We start from the raw sequence: 16562 nt of genomic DNA on the forward strand, positions 1-16562 counted from the left end.
CAAACACTCCCAGCACAGGTACAGCACGGGGTTAGATACAGAGTAAAGCCCCCTCTACACTGTCCCCATCAAACACTCCCAGGACAGGTACAGCACGGGGTTAGATACAGAGTAAAGCTCCCTCTACACTGTCCCCATCAAACACTCCCAGGACAGGTACAGCACGGGGTTAGATACAGAGTAAAGCTCCCTATACACTGTCCCCATCAAACACTCCCAGGACAGGTACAGCACGGGGTTGATAGAGAGTAAAGCTCCCTCTACACTGTTCCCATCAAACACTCCCAGGACAGGTACAGCCCAGGGTTAGATACAGAGTAAAGCTCCCTCTACACTGACCCCATCAAACACTCCCAGGACAGGTACAGCATGGGGTTAGATACAGAGTAAAGCTCCCTCTACACTGTCCCTATCAAACACTCCCAGGACAGGTACAGCACGGGGTTAGATACAGAGTAAATCTCCCTCTACACTGTCCCCATCAAACACTCCCAGGACAGGTACAGCACGGGGTTCGATACAGAGTAAAGCTCCCTCTGCACTGTCCCCATCAAACACTCCCAGCACAGGTACAGCACGGGGTTAGATACAGAGTAAAGCCCCCTCTACACTGTCCCCATCAAACACTCCCAGGACAGGTACAGCACGGGGTTAGATACAGAGTAAAGCTCCCTCTACACTGTCCCCATCAAACACTCCCAGGACAGGTACAGCACGGGGTTAGATACAGAGTAAAGCCCCCTCTACACTGTCCCCATCAAACACTCCCAGGAAAGGTACAGCACGGCGTTAGTTTCAGAGTAAAGCTCCCTCTACACTGTCCCCATCAAACACTCCCAGGACAGGTACAGCACGGGGTTAGATACAGAGTAAAGCTCCCTCTACACTGTCCGCATCAAACACTCCCAGGACAGGTACAGCACGGGGTTAGATACAGAGTAAAGCTCCCTCTACACTGTCCCCATCAAACACTCTCAGGACAGGTACACCACGGGGTGAGATACAGAGTAAATCTCCCTCTACACTGTCCCCATCAAACACCCCCAGGACAGGTACAGCACGGGGTTAGATACAGAGTAAAGCTCCCTCTACACTGTCCCCATCAAACACTCCCAGGATAGGTATAGCACGGGGTTAGATACAGAGTAAAGCCCCCACCACACTGTCCCCATCAAACACTCCCAGGACAGGTACAGAACGGGGTTAGATACAGAGTAAAGCTCCCTCTGCAATGTCCCCATCAAACACTCCCAGGACAGGTACAGCACGGGCTTAGATACAGAGTAAAGCTCCCTCTCCACTGTCCCCATCAAACACTCCCAGCACAGGTCGAGCACGGGGTTAGATACAGAGTAAAGCCCCCTCTACACTGTCCCCATCAAACATTCCCAGGACAGGTACAGCACGGGGTTAGATACAGAGTAAAGCTCCCGCTACACTGTCCCCATCAAACACTCCCAGGACAGGTAAAGCACGGGGTTCGATGCAGATTAAAGCTCCCTTTGCACTGTCCCCATCAAACACTCCCAGGACAGGTACAGCACTGGGTTAGATACAGAGTAAAGCTCCCTCTACACTGTCCAATCAAACACTCCCAGGACAGGTACAGCATGGGGTTAGATACAGAGTAAATCTCCCTCTACATTGTCCCCATCAAACACTCCCAGGACAGGTACAGCACGGGGTTCGATACAGAGTAAAGCTCCCTCTGCACTGTCCCCATCAAACACTCCCAGCACAGGTACAGCACGGGGTTAGATACAGAGTAAAGCTCCCTCTACACTGTCCCCATCAAACACTCCCAGGACAGGTACAGCACGGCGTTAGTTTCAGAGTAAAGCTCCCTATACACTGTCCCTATCAAACACTCCCAGGACAGGTACAGCACGGGGTTGATAGAGAGTAAAGCTCCCTCTACACTGTTCCCATCAAACACTCCCAGGACAGGTACAGCCCAGGGTTAGATACAGAGTAAAGCTCCCTCTACACTGACCCCATCAAACACTCCCAGGACAGGTACAGCATGGGGTTAGATACATAGTAAAGCTCCCTCTACACTGTCCCTATCAAACACTCCCAGGACAGGTACAGCACGGGGTTAGATACAGAGTAAAGCTCCCTCTACACTGTCCCCATCAAACACTCTCAGGACAGGTACACCACGGGGTGAGATACAGAGTAAATCTCCCTCTACACTGTCCCCATCAAACACCCCCAGGACAGGTACAGCACGGGGTTAGATACAGAGTAAAGCTCCCTCTACACTGTCCCCATCAAACACTCCCAGGATAGGTATAGCACGGGGTTAGATACAGAGTAAAGCCCCCACCACACTGTCCCCATCAAACACTCCCAGGACAGGTACAGAACGGGGTTAGATACAGAGTAAAGCTCCCTCTGCACTGTCCCCATCAAACACTCCCAGGACAGGTACAGCACGGGCTTAGATACAGAGTAAAGCTCCCTCTCCACTGTCCCCATCAAACACTCCCAGCACAGGTAGAGCACGGGGTTAGATACAGAGTAAAGCCCCCTCTACACTGTCCCCATCAAACATTCCCAGGACAGGTACAGCACGGGGTTAGATACAGAGTAAAGCTCCCGCTACACTGTCCCCATCAAACACTCCCAGGACAGGTAAAGCACGGGGTTCGATGCAGATTAAAGCTCCCTCTGCACTGTCCCCATCAAACACTCCCAGGACAGGTACAGCACTGGGTTAGATACAGAGTAAAGCTCCCTCTACACTGTCCAATCAAACACTCCCAGGACAGGTACAGCACGGAGTTAGATACAGAGTAAAGCCCCCTCTACACTGTCCCCATCAAACACTCCCAGGACAGGTACAGCACGGGGTTAGATACAGAGTAAAGCCCCCTCTACACTGTCCCCATCAAACACTCCCAGGACAGGTACAGCACGGTGTTAGATACAGAGTAAAGCTCCCTCTACACTGTCCACATCAAACACTCCCAGGACAGGTACAGCACGGGGTTAGATACAGAGTAAAGCTCCCTATACACTGTCCCCATCAAACACTCCCAGGACAGGTACAGCACGGGGTTGATAGAGAGTAAAGCTCCCTCTACACTGTTCCCATCAAACACTCCCAGGACAGGTACAGCCCAGGGTTAGATACAGAGTAAAGCTCCCTCTACACTGACCCCATCAAACACTCCCAGGACAGGTACAGCATGGGGTTAGATACAGAGTAAAGCTCCCTCTACACTGTCCCTATCAAACACTCCCAGGACAGGTACAGCACGGGGTTAGATACAGAGTAAATCTCCCTCTACACTGTCCCCATCAAACACTCCCAGGACAGGTACAGCACGGGGTTCGATACAGAGTAAAGCTCCCTCTGCACTGTCCCCATCAAACACTCCCAGCACAGGTACAGCACGGGGTTAGATACAGAGTAAAGCCCCCTCTACACTGTCCCCATCAAACACTCCCAGGACAGGTACAGCACGGGGTTAGATACAGAGTAAAGCTCCCTCTACACTGTCCCCATCAAACACTCCAAGGACAGGTACAGCACGGCGTTAGTTTCAGAGTAAAGCTCCCTATACACTGTCCCCATCAAACACTCCCAGGACAGGTACAGCACTGGGTTGATAGAGAGTAAAGCTCCCTCTACACTGTTCCCATCAAACACTCCCAGGACAGGTACAGCACGGGGTTGATAGAGAGTAAAGCTCCCTCTACACTGTTCCCATCAAACACTCCCAGGACAGGTACAGCCCAGGGTTAGATACAGAGTAAAGCTCCCTCTACACTGACCCCATCAAACACTCCCAGGACAGGTACAGCATGGGGTTAGATACAGAGTAAAGCTCCCTCGACACTGTCCCTATCAAACACTCCCAGGACAGGTACAGCACGGGGTTAGATACAGAGTAAAGCTCCCTCTACACTGTCCCCATCAAACACTCTCAGGACAGGTACACCACGGGGTGAGATACAGAGTAAATCTCCCTCTACACTGTCCCCATCAAACACCCCCAGGACAGGTACAGCACGGGGTTAGATACAGAGTAAAGCTCCCTCTACACTGTCCCCATCAAACACTCCCAGGATAGGTATAGCACGGGGTTAGATACAGAGTAAAGCCCCCACCACACTGTCCCCATCAAACACTCCCAGGACAGGTACAGAACGGGGTTAGATACAGAGTAAAGCTCCCTCTGCACTGTCCCCATCAAACACTCCCAGGACAGGTACAGCACGGGCTTAGATACAGAGTAAAGCTCCCTCTCCACTGTCCCCATCAAACACTCCCAGCACAGGTAGAGCACGGGGTTAGATACAGAGTAAAGCCCCCTCTACACTGTCCCCATCAAACATTCCCAGGACAGGTACAGCACGGGGTTAGATACAGAGTAAAGCTCCCGCTACACTGTCCCCATCAAACACTCCCAGGACAGGTAAAGCACGGGGTTCGATGCAGATTAAAGCTCCCTTTGCACTGTCCCCATCAAACACTCCCAGGACAGGTACAGCACTGGGTTAGATACAGAGTAAAGCTCCCTCTACACTGTCCCTATCAAACACTCCCAGGACAGGTACAGCACGGGGTTAGATACAGAGTAAATCTCCCTCTACACTGTCCCCATCAAACACTCCCAGGACAGGTACAGCACCGGGTTCGATACAGAGTAAAGCTCCCTCTGCACTGTCCCCATCAAACACTCCCAGCACAGGTACAGCACGGGGTTAGATACAGAGTAAAGCCCCCTCTACACTGTCCCCATTAAACACTCCCAGGACAGGTACAGCACGGGGTTAGATACAGAGTAAAGCTCCCTCTACACTGTCCCCATCAAACACTCCCAGGACAGGTACAGCACGGGGTTGATAGAGAGTAAAGCTCCCTCTACACTGTTCCCATCAAACACTCCCAGGACAGGTACAGCCCAGGGTTAGATACAGAGTAAAGCTCCCTCTACACTGACCCCATCAAACACTCCCAGGACAGGTACAGCATGGGGTTAGATACATAGTAAAGCTCCCTCTACACTGTCCCTATCAAACACTCCCAGGACAGGTACAGCACGGGGTTAGATACAGAGTAAAGCTCCCTCTACACTGTCCCCATCAAACACTCTCAGGACAGGTACACCACGGGGTGAGATACAGAGTAAATCTCCCTCTACACTGTCCCCATCAAACACCCCCAGGACAGGTACAGCACGGGGTTAGATACAGAGTAAAGCTCCCTCTACACTGTCCCCATCAAACACTCCCAGGACAGGTACAGAACGGGGTTAGATACAGAGTAAAGCTCCCTCTGCACTGTCCCCATCAAACACTCCCAGGACAGGTACAGCACGGGCTTAGATACAGAGTAAAGCTCCCTCTCCACTGTCCCCATCAAACACTCCCAGCACAGGTAGAGCACGGGGTTAGATACAGAGTAAAGCCCCCTCTACACTGTCCCCATCAAACATTCCCAGGACAGGTACAGCACGGGGTTAGATACAGAGTAAAGCTCCCGCTACACTGTCCCCATCAAACACTCCCAGGACAGGTAAAGCACGGGGTTCGATGCAGATTAAAGCTCCCTCTGCACTGTCCCCATCAAACACTCCCAGGACAGGTACAGCACTGGGTTAGATACAGAGTAAAGCTCCCTCTACACAGTCCAATCAAACACTCCCAGGACAGGTACAGCACGGAGTTAGATACAGAGTAAAGCACCCTATACACTGTCCCCATCAAACACTCCCAGGACAGGTACAGCACTGGGTTAGATACAGAGTAAAGCTCCCTCTACTCTGTCCCATCAAACACTCCCAGGACAGGTACAGGACGGAGTTAGATACAGAGTAAATCTCCCTATACACTGTCCCCATCAAACACTCCCAGGACAGGTACAGCACGGGGTTAGATACAGAGTGAAGCTCCCTCTACACTGTCCACATCAAACACTCCCAGGACAGGTACAGCACGGGGTTAGATACAGAGTAAAGCTCCCTCTACACTGTGCCCATCAAACACTCCCAGGACAGGTACAGCACGGGGTTAGGTACAGAGTAAAGCTCCCTCTACACTGACCCCATCAAACACTCCCGGGACAGGTACAGCACGGGGTTAGATATAGAGTAAAGCTCCCTCTACACTGTCCCCATCAAACACTCCAGGACAGGTACAGCACAGGGTTAAATACAGAGGAAAGCTCCCTCTACACTGTCCCCATCAAACACTCCCAGGACAGGTACAGGACGGAGTTAGATACAGAGTAAAGCTCCCTATACACTGTCCCCATCAAACACTCCCAGGACAGGTACAGCACGGGGTTAGATACAGAGTAAAGCTCCCTCTACACTGTCCACATCAAACACTCCCAGGACAGGTACAGCACGGGGTTAGATACAGAGTAAAGCTCCCTCTACACTGTGCCCATCAAACACTCCCAGGACAGGTACAGCACGGGGTTAGGTACAGAGTAAAGCTCCCTCTACACTGACCCCATCAAACACTCCCGGGACAGGTACAGCACGGAGTTAGATACAGAGTAAAGCTCCCTCTACACTGTCCCCATCAAACACTCCAGGACAGGTACAGCACAGGGTTAAATACAGAGTAAAGCTCCCTCTACACTGTCCCCATCAAACACTCCAGGACAGGTACAGCACAGGGTTAAATACAGAGTAAAGCTCCCTCTACACTGTCCCCATCAAACACTCCCAGGACAGATACAGCACAGGGTTAAATACAGAGTAAAGCTCCCTCTACACTGTCCCCATCAAACACACCCAGGACAGGTACAGCACGGGGTTCGATACAGAGTAAAGCTCCCTCTGCACTGTCCCCATCAAACACTCCCAGCACATGTACAGCACGGGGTTAGATACAGAGTAAAGCCCCCTCTACACTGTCCCCATCAAACACTCCCAGGACAGGTACAGCACGGGGTTAGATACAGAGTAAAGCTCCCTCTACACTGTCCCCATCAAACACTCCCAGGACAGGTACAGCACAGCGTTAGTTTCAGAGTAAAGCTCCCTATACACTGTCCCCATCAAACACTCCCAGGACAGGTACAGCACGGTGTTAGATACAGAGTAAAGCTCCCTCTACACTGTCCACATCAAACACTCCCAGGACAGGTACAGCACGGGGTTAGATACAGAGTAAAGCTCCCTATACACTGTCCCCATCAAACACTCCCAGGACAGGTACAGCACGGGGTTGATAGAGAGTAAAGCTCCCTCTACACTGTTCCCATCAAACACTCCCAGGACAGGTACAGCCCAGGGTTAGATACAGAGTAAAGCTCCCTCTACACTGACCCCATCAAACACTCCCAGGACAGGTACAGCATGGGGTTAGATACAGAGTAAAGCTCCCTCTACACTGTCCCTATCAAACACTCCCAGGACAGGTACAGCACGGGGTTAGATACAGAGTAAATCTCCCCCTACACTGTCCCCATCAAACACTCCCAGGACAGGTACAGCACGGGGTTCGATACAGAGTAAAGCTCCCTCTGCACTGTCCCCATCAAACACTCCCAGCACAGGTACAGCACGGGGTTAGATACAGAGTAAAGCCCCCTCTACACTGTCCCCATCAAACACCCCCAGGACAGGTACAGCACGGGGTTAGATACAGAGTAAAGCTCCCTATACACTGTCCCCATCAAACACTCCCAGGACAGGTACAGCACGGTGTTAGATACAGAGTAAAGCTCCCTCTACACTGTCCACATCAAACACTCCCAGGACAGGTACAGCACGGGGTTAGATACAGAGTAAAGCTCCCTCTACACTGTCCCCATCAAACACTCCCAGGACAGGTACAGCACGGGGTTGATAGAGAGTAAAGCTCCCTCTACACTGTTCCCATCAAAGACTCCCAGGACAGGTACAGCCCAGGGTTAGATACAGAGTAAAGCTCCCTCTACACTGACCCCATCAAACACTCCCAGGACAGGAATAGCACGGGGTTAGATACAGAGTAAAGCCCCCACCACACTGTCCCCATCAAACACTCCCAGGACAGGTACAGCACGGGGTTAGATACAGAGTAAAGCTCCCTCTGCACTGTCCCCATCAAACACTCCCAGGACAGGTACAGCACGGGCTTAGATACAGAGTAAAGCTCCCTCTCCACTGTCCCCATCAAACACTCCCAGCACAGGTAGAGCACGGGGTTAGATACAGAGTAAAGCCCCCTCTACACTGTCCCCATCAAACATTCCCAGGACAGGTACAGCACGGGGTTAGATACAGAGTAAAGCTCCCACTACACTGTCCCCATCAAACACTCCCAGGACAGGTAAAGCACGGGGTTCGATGCAGAGTAAAGCTCCCTCTGCACTGTCCCCATCAAACACTCCCAGGACAGGTACAGCACTGGGTTAGATACAGAGTAAAGCTCCCTCTACACTGTCCCATCAAACACTCCCAGGACAGGTACAGCACGGAGTTAGATACAGAGTAAAGCTCCCTATACACTGTCCCCATCAAACACTCCCAGGACAGGTACAGCACTGGGTTAGATACAGAGTAAAGCTCCCTCTACTCTGTCCCATCAAACACTCCCAGGACAGGTACAGGACGGAGTTAGATACAGATTAAATCTCCCTATACACTGTCCCCATCAAACACTCCCAGGACAGGTACAGCACGGGGTTAGATACAGAGTAAAGCTCCCTCTACACTGTCCACATCAAACACTCCCAGGACAGGTACAGCACGGGGTTAGATACAGAGTAAAGCTCCCTCTACACTGTGCCCATCAAACACTCCCAGGACAGGTACAGCACGGGGTTAGGTACAGAGTAAAGCTCCCTCTACACTGACCCCATCAAACACTCCCGGGACAGGTACAGCACGGGGTTAGATATAGAGTAAAGCTCCCTCTACACTGTCCCCATCAAACACTCCAGGACAGGTACAGCACAGGGTTAAATACAGAGTAAAGCTCCCTCTACACTGTCCCCATCAAACACTCCCAGGACAGGTACAGCACGGGGTTCGATACAGAGTAAAGCTCCCTCTGCACTGTCCCCATCAAACACTCCCAGGACAGGTACATCACAGGGTTAAATACAGAGTAAAGCTCCCGCTACACTGTTCCCATCAAACACTCCCAGGACAGGTAAAGCACAGGGTTCGATACAGAGTAAAGCTCCCTCTGCACTGTCCCCATCAAACACTCCCAGGACAGGTACAGCACTGGGTTAGATACAGAGTAAAGCTCCCTCTACACTGTCCCATCAAACTCTCCCAGGACAGGTACAGCACGGGGTTAGATACAGAGTAAAGCTCCCTCTACACTGTCCCCATCAAACACTCTCAGGACAGGTACACCACGGGGTGAGATACAGAGTAAATCTCCCTCTACACTGTCCCCATCAAACACCCCCAGGACAGGTACAGCACGGCGTTAGATACAGAGTAATGCTCCCTCTACACTGTCCCCATCAAACACTCCCAGGACAGGTATAGCACGGGGTTAGATACAGAGTAAAACCCCCACCACACTGTCCCCATCAAACACTCCCAGGACAGGTACAGCACGGGGTTAGATACAGAGTAAAGCTCCCTCTGCACTGTCCCCATCAAACACTCCCAGGACAGGTACAGCACGGGGTTAGATACAGAGCAAAGCACCCTCTCCACTGTCCCCATCAAACACTCCCAGCACAGGTACAGCACGGGGTTAGATACAGAGTAAAGCCCCCTCTACACTGTCCCCATCAAACACTCCCAGGACAGGTACAGCACGGGGTTAGATACAGAGTAAAGCTCCCTCTACACTGTCCCCATCAAACACTCCCAGGACAGGTACAGCACGGCGTTAGTTTCAGAGTAAAGCTCCCTCTACACTGTCCCCATCAAACATTCCCAGGACAGGTACAGCACGGGGTTAGATACAGTGTAAAGCTCCCTCTACACTGTCCCCATGAAACACTCCCAGGACAGGTACAGCATGGGGTGAGATACAGAGTAAAGCTCCCTCTACACTGTCCCCATCAAACACTCCCAGGACAGGTACAGCACGGAGTTAGATACAGAGTAAAGCTTCCTCTACACTGTCCCCATCAAACACTCCCAGGACAGGTACAGCACGGGGTTAGATACAGAGTAATGCTCCCTCTACACTGTCCCCATCAAACACTCCCAGGACAAGGACAGCACGGGGTTAGATACAGAGTAAAGCTCCCTCTATACTGTCCCCATCAAACACTCCCAGGACAAGGACAGCACGGGGTTAGATACAGAGTAAAGCTCCCTCTACACTGTCCCCATCAAACACTCCCAGGACAGGTACAGCACGGGGTTAGATACACAGTAATGCTCCCTCTACACTGTCCCCATCAAACACTCCCAGGACAAGGACAGCACGGGGTTAGATACAGAGTAAAGCTCCCTCTACACTGTCCCCATCAAACACTCCCAGGACAAGGACAGCACGGGGTTAGATACAGAGTAAAGCTCCCTCTACACTGTCCCCATCAAACACTCCCAGGACAGGTACAGCACGGGCAGGAGAACGCGGAGGATTGTGCTGCAGCTATATTGTCAGTGAGTGAAAGAATTGTCTGTCTGTTGTCATGTGAGAATACCTTTAAGACATGGATGTTTAAGCAATGTACCTTCCAGAAAACAGTGATGTCAGAGAGTGGGTGGGGCTCAGCTCAGTTCAGCCATTTTGCAGTTTATTTTGAAGTTTCAGTTTAAAAGTGCCTGGCTGTTTTGCTGGAGCTGAAGTCAACCAAGCTAATATATCTCTGCCATTCTACAGAGAATATATATATCCTTTAACCTGATGTGATTCTGTTTAAAGGTGTTAAGTCTCTTGGAGGTTTGAAGGAACATTTTGAGGAATTATTTACTATTGTAATGTTTTTGGGGTTATCTTTGAAGTAAGGGGTGTTACGAGATCCAATGTTTATTTAAGATGTTAAGTTAAGTTCATGGAATAAACATTGTTTTGTGTTTAAAAACCCACGTGTCCATAATTGTAATCCCGCCCCTGGGGAACAAGCCGTGTGCTCGGAAAAGCAACAAATCCATTGAAGGGAGAGGTTGGTTGAACTCCATGATACATTTTGGGGTTCTGAAAATGCCTGGCCCATAACACTGTCCTTGGTCAATGTGATGTCCCCATTCGGTTGCTTCTACATTTGTGAACACCACGTTTGTAACACCTGAAAGAGTGCGTACAGTCTCGGCCTCCTTACTCCAACCCGATGAGGGGGACACATTTGTGCTGGAGGCCGTTCGCAGAAGGTTGACGGGGCCGATTCCCGGGATGAAGGGGGGTTGGTCCGATGAGGGAAGGGTTGAGCAGGTTGGGGTCCTCTCCCCATCGTAGTTTAGGAGGACGAGAGGTGATCTGATTGAAACGTATCGGAATCTGAGGAGGGGATTTGACAGGGTGGATACCGAGAGTATGTTTCCCCCCATCATAGGCCGGGGGGGGGGGGGGAAGGGAGGAGGGAGGGGGGCAGTCTCAAACTGAGTGGGGCATGGTTCGAGAGTAATGGGGTCTCCCATTGAATCATAGAATCCCTATAATGCAGAAGGGGAAATTCAGCCCAGCAAGTCTGCATTGACCCTGGAAGGAGCTCCCCACTAGGTCCAGCACTGTTCCTAACCCAGTTACCCCACCTAACCTTTTGGGACACAAAGGGGCAATTTATCACGGCCAATCCACCTAACCTGCACATCTTTGGACTGTGGGAGGAAACCGGAGGAAACCCACGCAGACACGGGGAGAACGTGCAGACTCCGCACAGTCACCCGAGGCCAGAATCGAACCTGGGACCCTGAGGCTGTGAGGCAACCGTGCTGACCACTGTGCTACCGGGCTGCCCGTTGAAGATGGAGATGAGGAGGAATTTGTTTTCTTGGGGCGGGGGCGGTTTTGACAGATTTCTGATCGATGAGGGTGTTGGGGTGTGTGTGTGTGTGTGTGTGTGTGGGGGGGAGGGGGGATTTTGCCGTGTGCGGCAGAGTCTCCCACCTTGCCTCCGCCGCCAGGGCACACCGCCGCTCCGACCGTAAGGCGCTGCGGGACACCAGCAAGGAAGAATTCCCTGCCGCAAGTCGGTTGGCCTCTTACCATTGCGAAGCCCACATCTGCTTTCTTCAAGGCAGGACCGTCATTCGTTCCATCCCCCGTGACCGCCACAACCTGGTGCTTCTCCCCCATGGTGCTGTCGATCATCCCTGTGCGTAGCCCAGGGGAAGGGGCAAGGGGGGGGGGGAGGGTGAGATAGACGGAAAACACACAGGCATCAAGAACACAAATCAGGCCACACATTTGAATCAGGTAGCCAGAGCATTGACAAAGAGACAGCCCAGGGACATTGTTCAATCAAGTACGCAGAGCCCCTATAAAGAGAGACTGCCCAGGGACATTGTTTAGTCAAGTACGCAGAGCACCTATAAAGAGAGACTGCCCTGGGACATTGTCGAATCAAATACCCAGAGCCCCTATAAAGAGAGACTGCTCTGGGACATTGTTCAATCAAGTACGCAGAGCCCCTATAAAGAGAGACTGCTCAGGGTCATTGTCTAATCAAATACCCAGAGCCCCTATAAAGAGAGACTGCCCTGGGACATTGTTTAATCAAGTACGCAGAGCCACTATAAAGAGAGACTGCCCAGGGACATTGTCTAATCAAATACCCAGAGCCCCTATAAAGAGAGACTGCCCAGGGACATTGTCTAATCAAATACCCAGAGCCCCTATAAAGAGAGACTGCCCTGGGACATTGTTTAATCAAGTACGCAGAGCCCCTATAAAGAGAGACTGCCCAGGGACATTGTCTAATCAAATACCCAGAGCCCCTATAAAGAGAGACTGCCCAGGGACATTGTCTAATCAAATACCCAGAGCCCCTATAAAGAGAGACTGCCCTGGGACATTGCCTAATCAAATACCCAGAGCCCCTATAAAGAGAGACTGCCCAGGGACATTGTCTAATCAAATACCCAGAGCCCCTATAAAGAGAGACTGCCCAGGGACATTGTCTAATCAAATACCCAGAGCCCCTATAAAGAGAGACAGCCCAGGGACATTGTTCAATCAAGTACGCAGAGCCCCTATAAAGAGGGACTGCCATGGGACATTGTTTAGTCAAGTACGCAGAGCCCCGATAAAGAGAGACTGCCATGGGACATTGTTTAGTCAAGTACGCAGAGCCCCTATAAAGAGAGACTGCCCAGGGACATTGTTTAATCAAGTACGCAGAGCCCCTATAAAGAGGGACTGCCATGGGACATTGTTTAGTCAAGTACGCAGAGCCCCTATAAAGAGAGACTGCCATGGGACATTGTTTAGTCAAGTACGCAGAGCCCCTATAAAGAGAGACTGCCCCAGGACATTGTTTGATCAAATACCCAGAGCCCCTATAAAGAGAGACTACCATGGGACATTGTTTAGTCAAGTACGCAGAGCCACTATAAAGAGAGACTGCCCAGGGACATTGTTTAATCAAGTACGCAGAGCCCCTATAAAGAGAGACTGCCCAGGGACATTGTTTAATCAAGTACGCAGAGCCCCTATAAAGAGAGACTGCCGAGGGACATTGTCTAATCAAATACCCAGAGCCCCTATAAAGAGAGACTGCCCAGGGACATTGTCTAATCAAATACCCAGAGCCCCTATAAAGAGAGACTGCCCTGGGACATTGTTTAATCAAGTACGCAGAGCCCCTATAAAGAGAGACTGCCCAGGGACATTGTCTAATCAAATACCCAGAGCCCCTATAAAGAGAGACTGCCCTGGGACATTGTTTAATCAAGTACGCAGAGCCCCTATAAAGAGAGACTGCCCAGGGACATTGTCTAATCAAATACCCAGAGCCCCTATAAAGAGAGACTGCCCAGGGACATTGTCTAATCAAATACCCAGAGCCCCTATAAAGAGACAAATTCAAAGATGCCAAACAATGCTAGGAATGCGAGCATTAGCAGGTGATTAAATCTTTACAGATCCAGAGATGGGGTAACCCCAGGTTAAAGAGGTGTGAATTGTCTCAAGCCAGGACAGTTGGTAGGATTTCGCAGGCCAGACGTCGCACGCTGCGACAACGAATGAACGGACATCGCGCAACAATCACCAGGCAGGAATGTTCCCTTCCAGTCGGGGAACACTTCAGCAGTCAAGGGCATTCAGCCTCTGATCTCCGGGTAAGCGTTCTCCAAGGCGGCCTTCAGGACCCACGACAACGCGGAATCGCCGAGCAGAAACTTATAGCCAAGTTCCGCACACATGAGTGCGGCCTCAACCGGGACCTGGGATTCATGTCGCATTACATTCATCCCCCACCATCTGGCCTGCGCAATCCTACCAACTGTCCTGGCTTGAGACAATTCACACATCTTTAACCTGGGGTTACCCCATCTCTGGATCTGTAAAGATTTAATCACCTGCTAATGCTCGCATTCCTAGCATTGTTTGGCATCTTTGAATTTGTCTATATATGTGTTTCTGGAACAGACCTCTTCATTCACCTGAGGAAGGAGCAGCGCTCCGAAAGCTAGTGACATCGAAACAAACCTGTTGGACTTTAACCTGGTGTTGTAAGACTTCGTACTGTGCTCACCCCAGTCCAACGCCGGCATCTCCACATCATGCCTATAAAGAGAGACTGCCATAGGACATTGTCTAATCAAATACCCAGAGCCCCTATAAAGAGAGACTGCCCAGGGACATTGTCTAATCAAATACCCAGAGCCCCTATAACGAGAGACTGCCCAGGGACATTGTCTAATCAAATACCCAGAGCCCCTATAAAGAGAGACTGCCCAGCGACATTGTCTAATCAAGTACGCAGAGCCCCTATAAAGAGAGACTGCCCAGGGACATTGTCTAATCAAATACCCAGAGCCCCTATAAAGAGAGACTGCCCAGGGACATTGTTCAATCAAGTACGCAGAGCCCCTATCAAGAGAGACTGCCCTGGGACATTGTTTAATCAAGTACGCAGAGCCCCTATAAAGAGAGACTGCCCTGGGACATTGTCTAATCAAATACCCAGAGCCCCTATAAAGAGGGACTGCCATGGGACATTGTTTAGTCAAGTACGCAGAGCCCCTATAAAGAGAGACTGCCCTGGGACATTGTTTAATCAAGTACGCAGAGCCCATATAAAGAGAGACTGCCCTGGGACATTGTCTAATCAAATACCCAGAGCCCCTATAAAGAGAGACTGCCCAGGGACATTGTTTGATCAAATACCCAGAGCCCCTATAAAGAGAGACTGCCCCGGGACATTGTTTGATCAAATACCCAGAGCCCCTATAAAGAGAGACTGCCCAGGGACATTGTCTAATCAAATACCCAAGGCCCCTATAAAGAGAGACTGCCCTGGGACATTGTTTAGTCAAGTACGCAGAGCACCTATAAAGAGAGACTGCCCTGGGACATTGTCTAATCAAATACCCAGAGCCCCTATAAAGAGAGACTGCCCCGGGACATTGTTTGATCAAATACCCAGAGCCCCTATAAAGAGAGACTGCCCAGCGACATTGTTCAATCAAGTACGCAGAGCCCCTATAAAGAGAGACTGCCCTGGGACATTGTTCAATCAAGTACGCAGAGCCCCTATAAAGAGAGACTGCCCAGGGACATTGTTTGATCAAATACCCAGAGCCCCTATAAAGAGAGACTGCCCTGGGACATTGTCTAATCAAATACCCAGAGCCCCTATAAAGAGAGACTGCCCAGCAACATTGTCTAATCAAATACCCAGAGCCCCTATAAAGAGAGACTGCCCTGGGACATTGTTCAATCAAGTACGCAGAGCCCCTATAAAGAGAGACTGCCATGGGACATTGTTTAGTCAAGTTTGCAGAGCCCCTATAAAGAGAGACTGCCCAGGGACATTGTTTAATCAAGTACGCAGAGCCCCTATAAAGAGAGACTGCCCAGGGACATTGTCTAATCAAATACCCAGAGCCCCTATAAAGAGAGACTGCCCAGGGACATTGTTTAATCAAGTACGCAGAGCCCCTATCAAGAGAGACTGCCCAGGGACATTGTCTAATCAAATACCCAGAGCCCCTATAAAGAGAGACTGCCCAGGGACATTGTTTAGTCAAGTACGCAGAGCCCCTATAAAGAGAGACTGCCCGGGGACATTGTCTAATCAAATACCCAGAGCCCCTATAAAGAGAGACTGCCCCGGGACATTGTTTAATCAAGTACGCAGAGCCCCTATAAAGAGAGACTGCCCAGCGACATTGTCTAATCAATTACCCAGAGCCCCTATAAAGAGAGACTGCCCAGGGACATTGTTTGATCAAATACCCAGAGCCCCTATAAAGAGAGACTGCCCTGGGACATTGTTTAGTCAAGTACGCAGAGCCCCTATAAAGAGAGACTGCCCAGGGACATTGTTTAATCAAGTACGCAGAGCCCCTATAAAGAGAGACTGCCCAGGGACATTGTCTAATCAAATACCCAGAGCCCCTATAAAGAGAGACTGCCATGGGACATTGTTTAGTCAAGTTTGCAGAGCCCCTATAAAGAGAGACTGCCCAGGGACATTGTTTAATCAAGTACGCAGAGCCCCTATAAAGAGAGACTGCCCA

General features: G+C 50.7%; 1 protein-coding gene across 1 annotated transcript in view; it reads right to left on the minus strand.

Annotated features, from left to right (window-relative positions):
• LOC140399440 (plasma membrane calcium-transporting ATPase 3-like) overlaps positions 1–16562 on the minus strand; it is a 412738-nt gene that overhangs the window by 328871 nt on the left and 67305 nt on the right. The window contains 1 exon segment of the mRNA XM_072489018.1: positions 12082–12188. Within this exon segment, the coding sequence (XP_072345119.1) occupies positions 12082–12188 (107 nt within the window).

Source organism: Scyliorhinus torazame, chromosome 22 (genome assembly GCF_047496885.1).
Source record: "Scyliorhinus torazame isolate Kashiwa2021f chromosome 22, sScyTor2.1, whole genome shotgun sequence".
In the NCBI taxonomy this organism is placed as follows: Eukaryota; Metazoa; Chordata; class Chondrichthyes; order Carcharhiniformes; family Scyliorhinidae; genus Scyliorhinus; species Scyliorhinus torazame.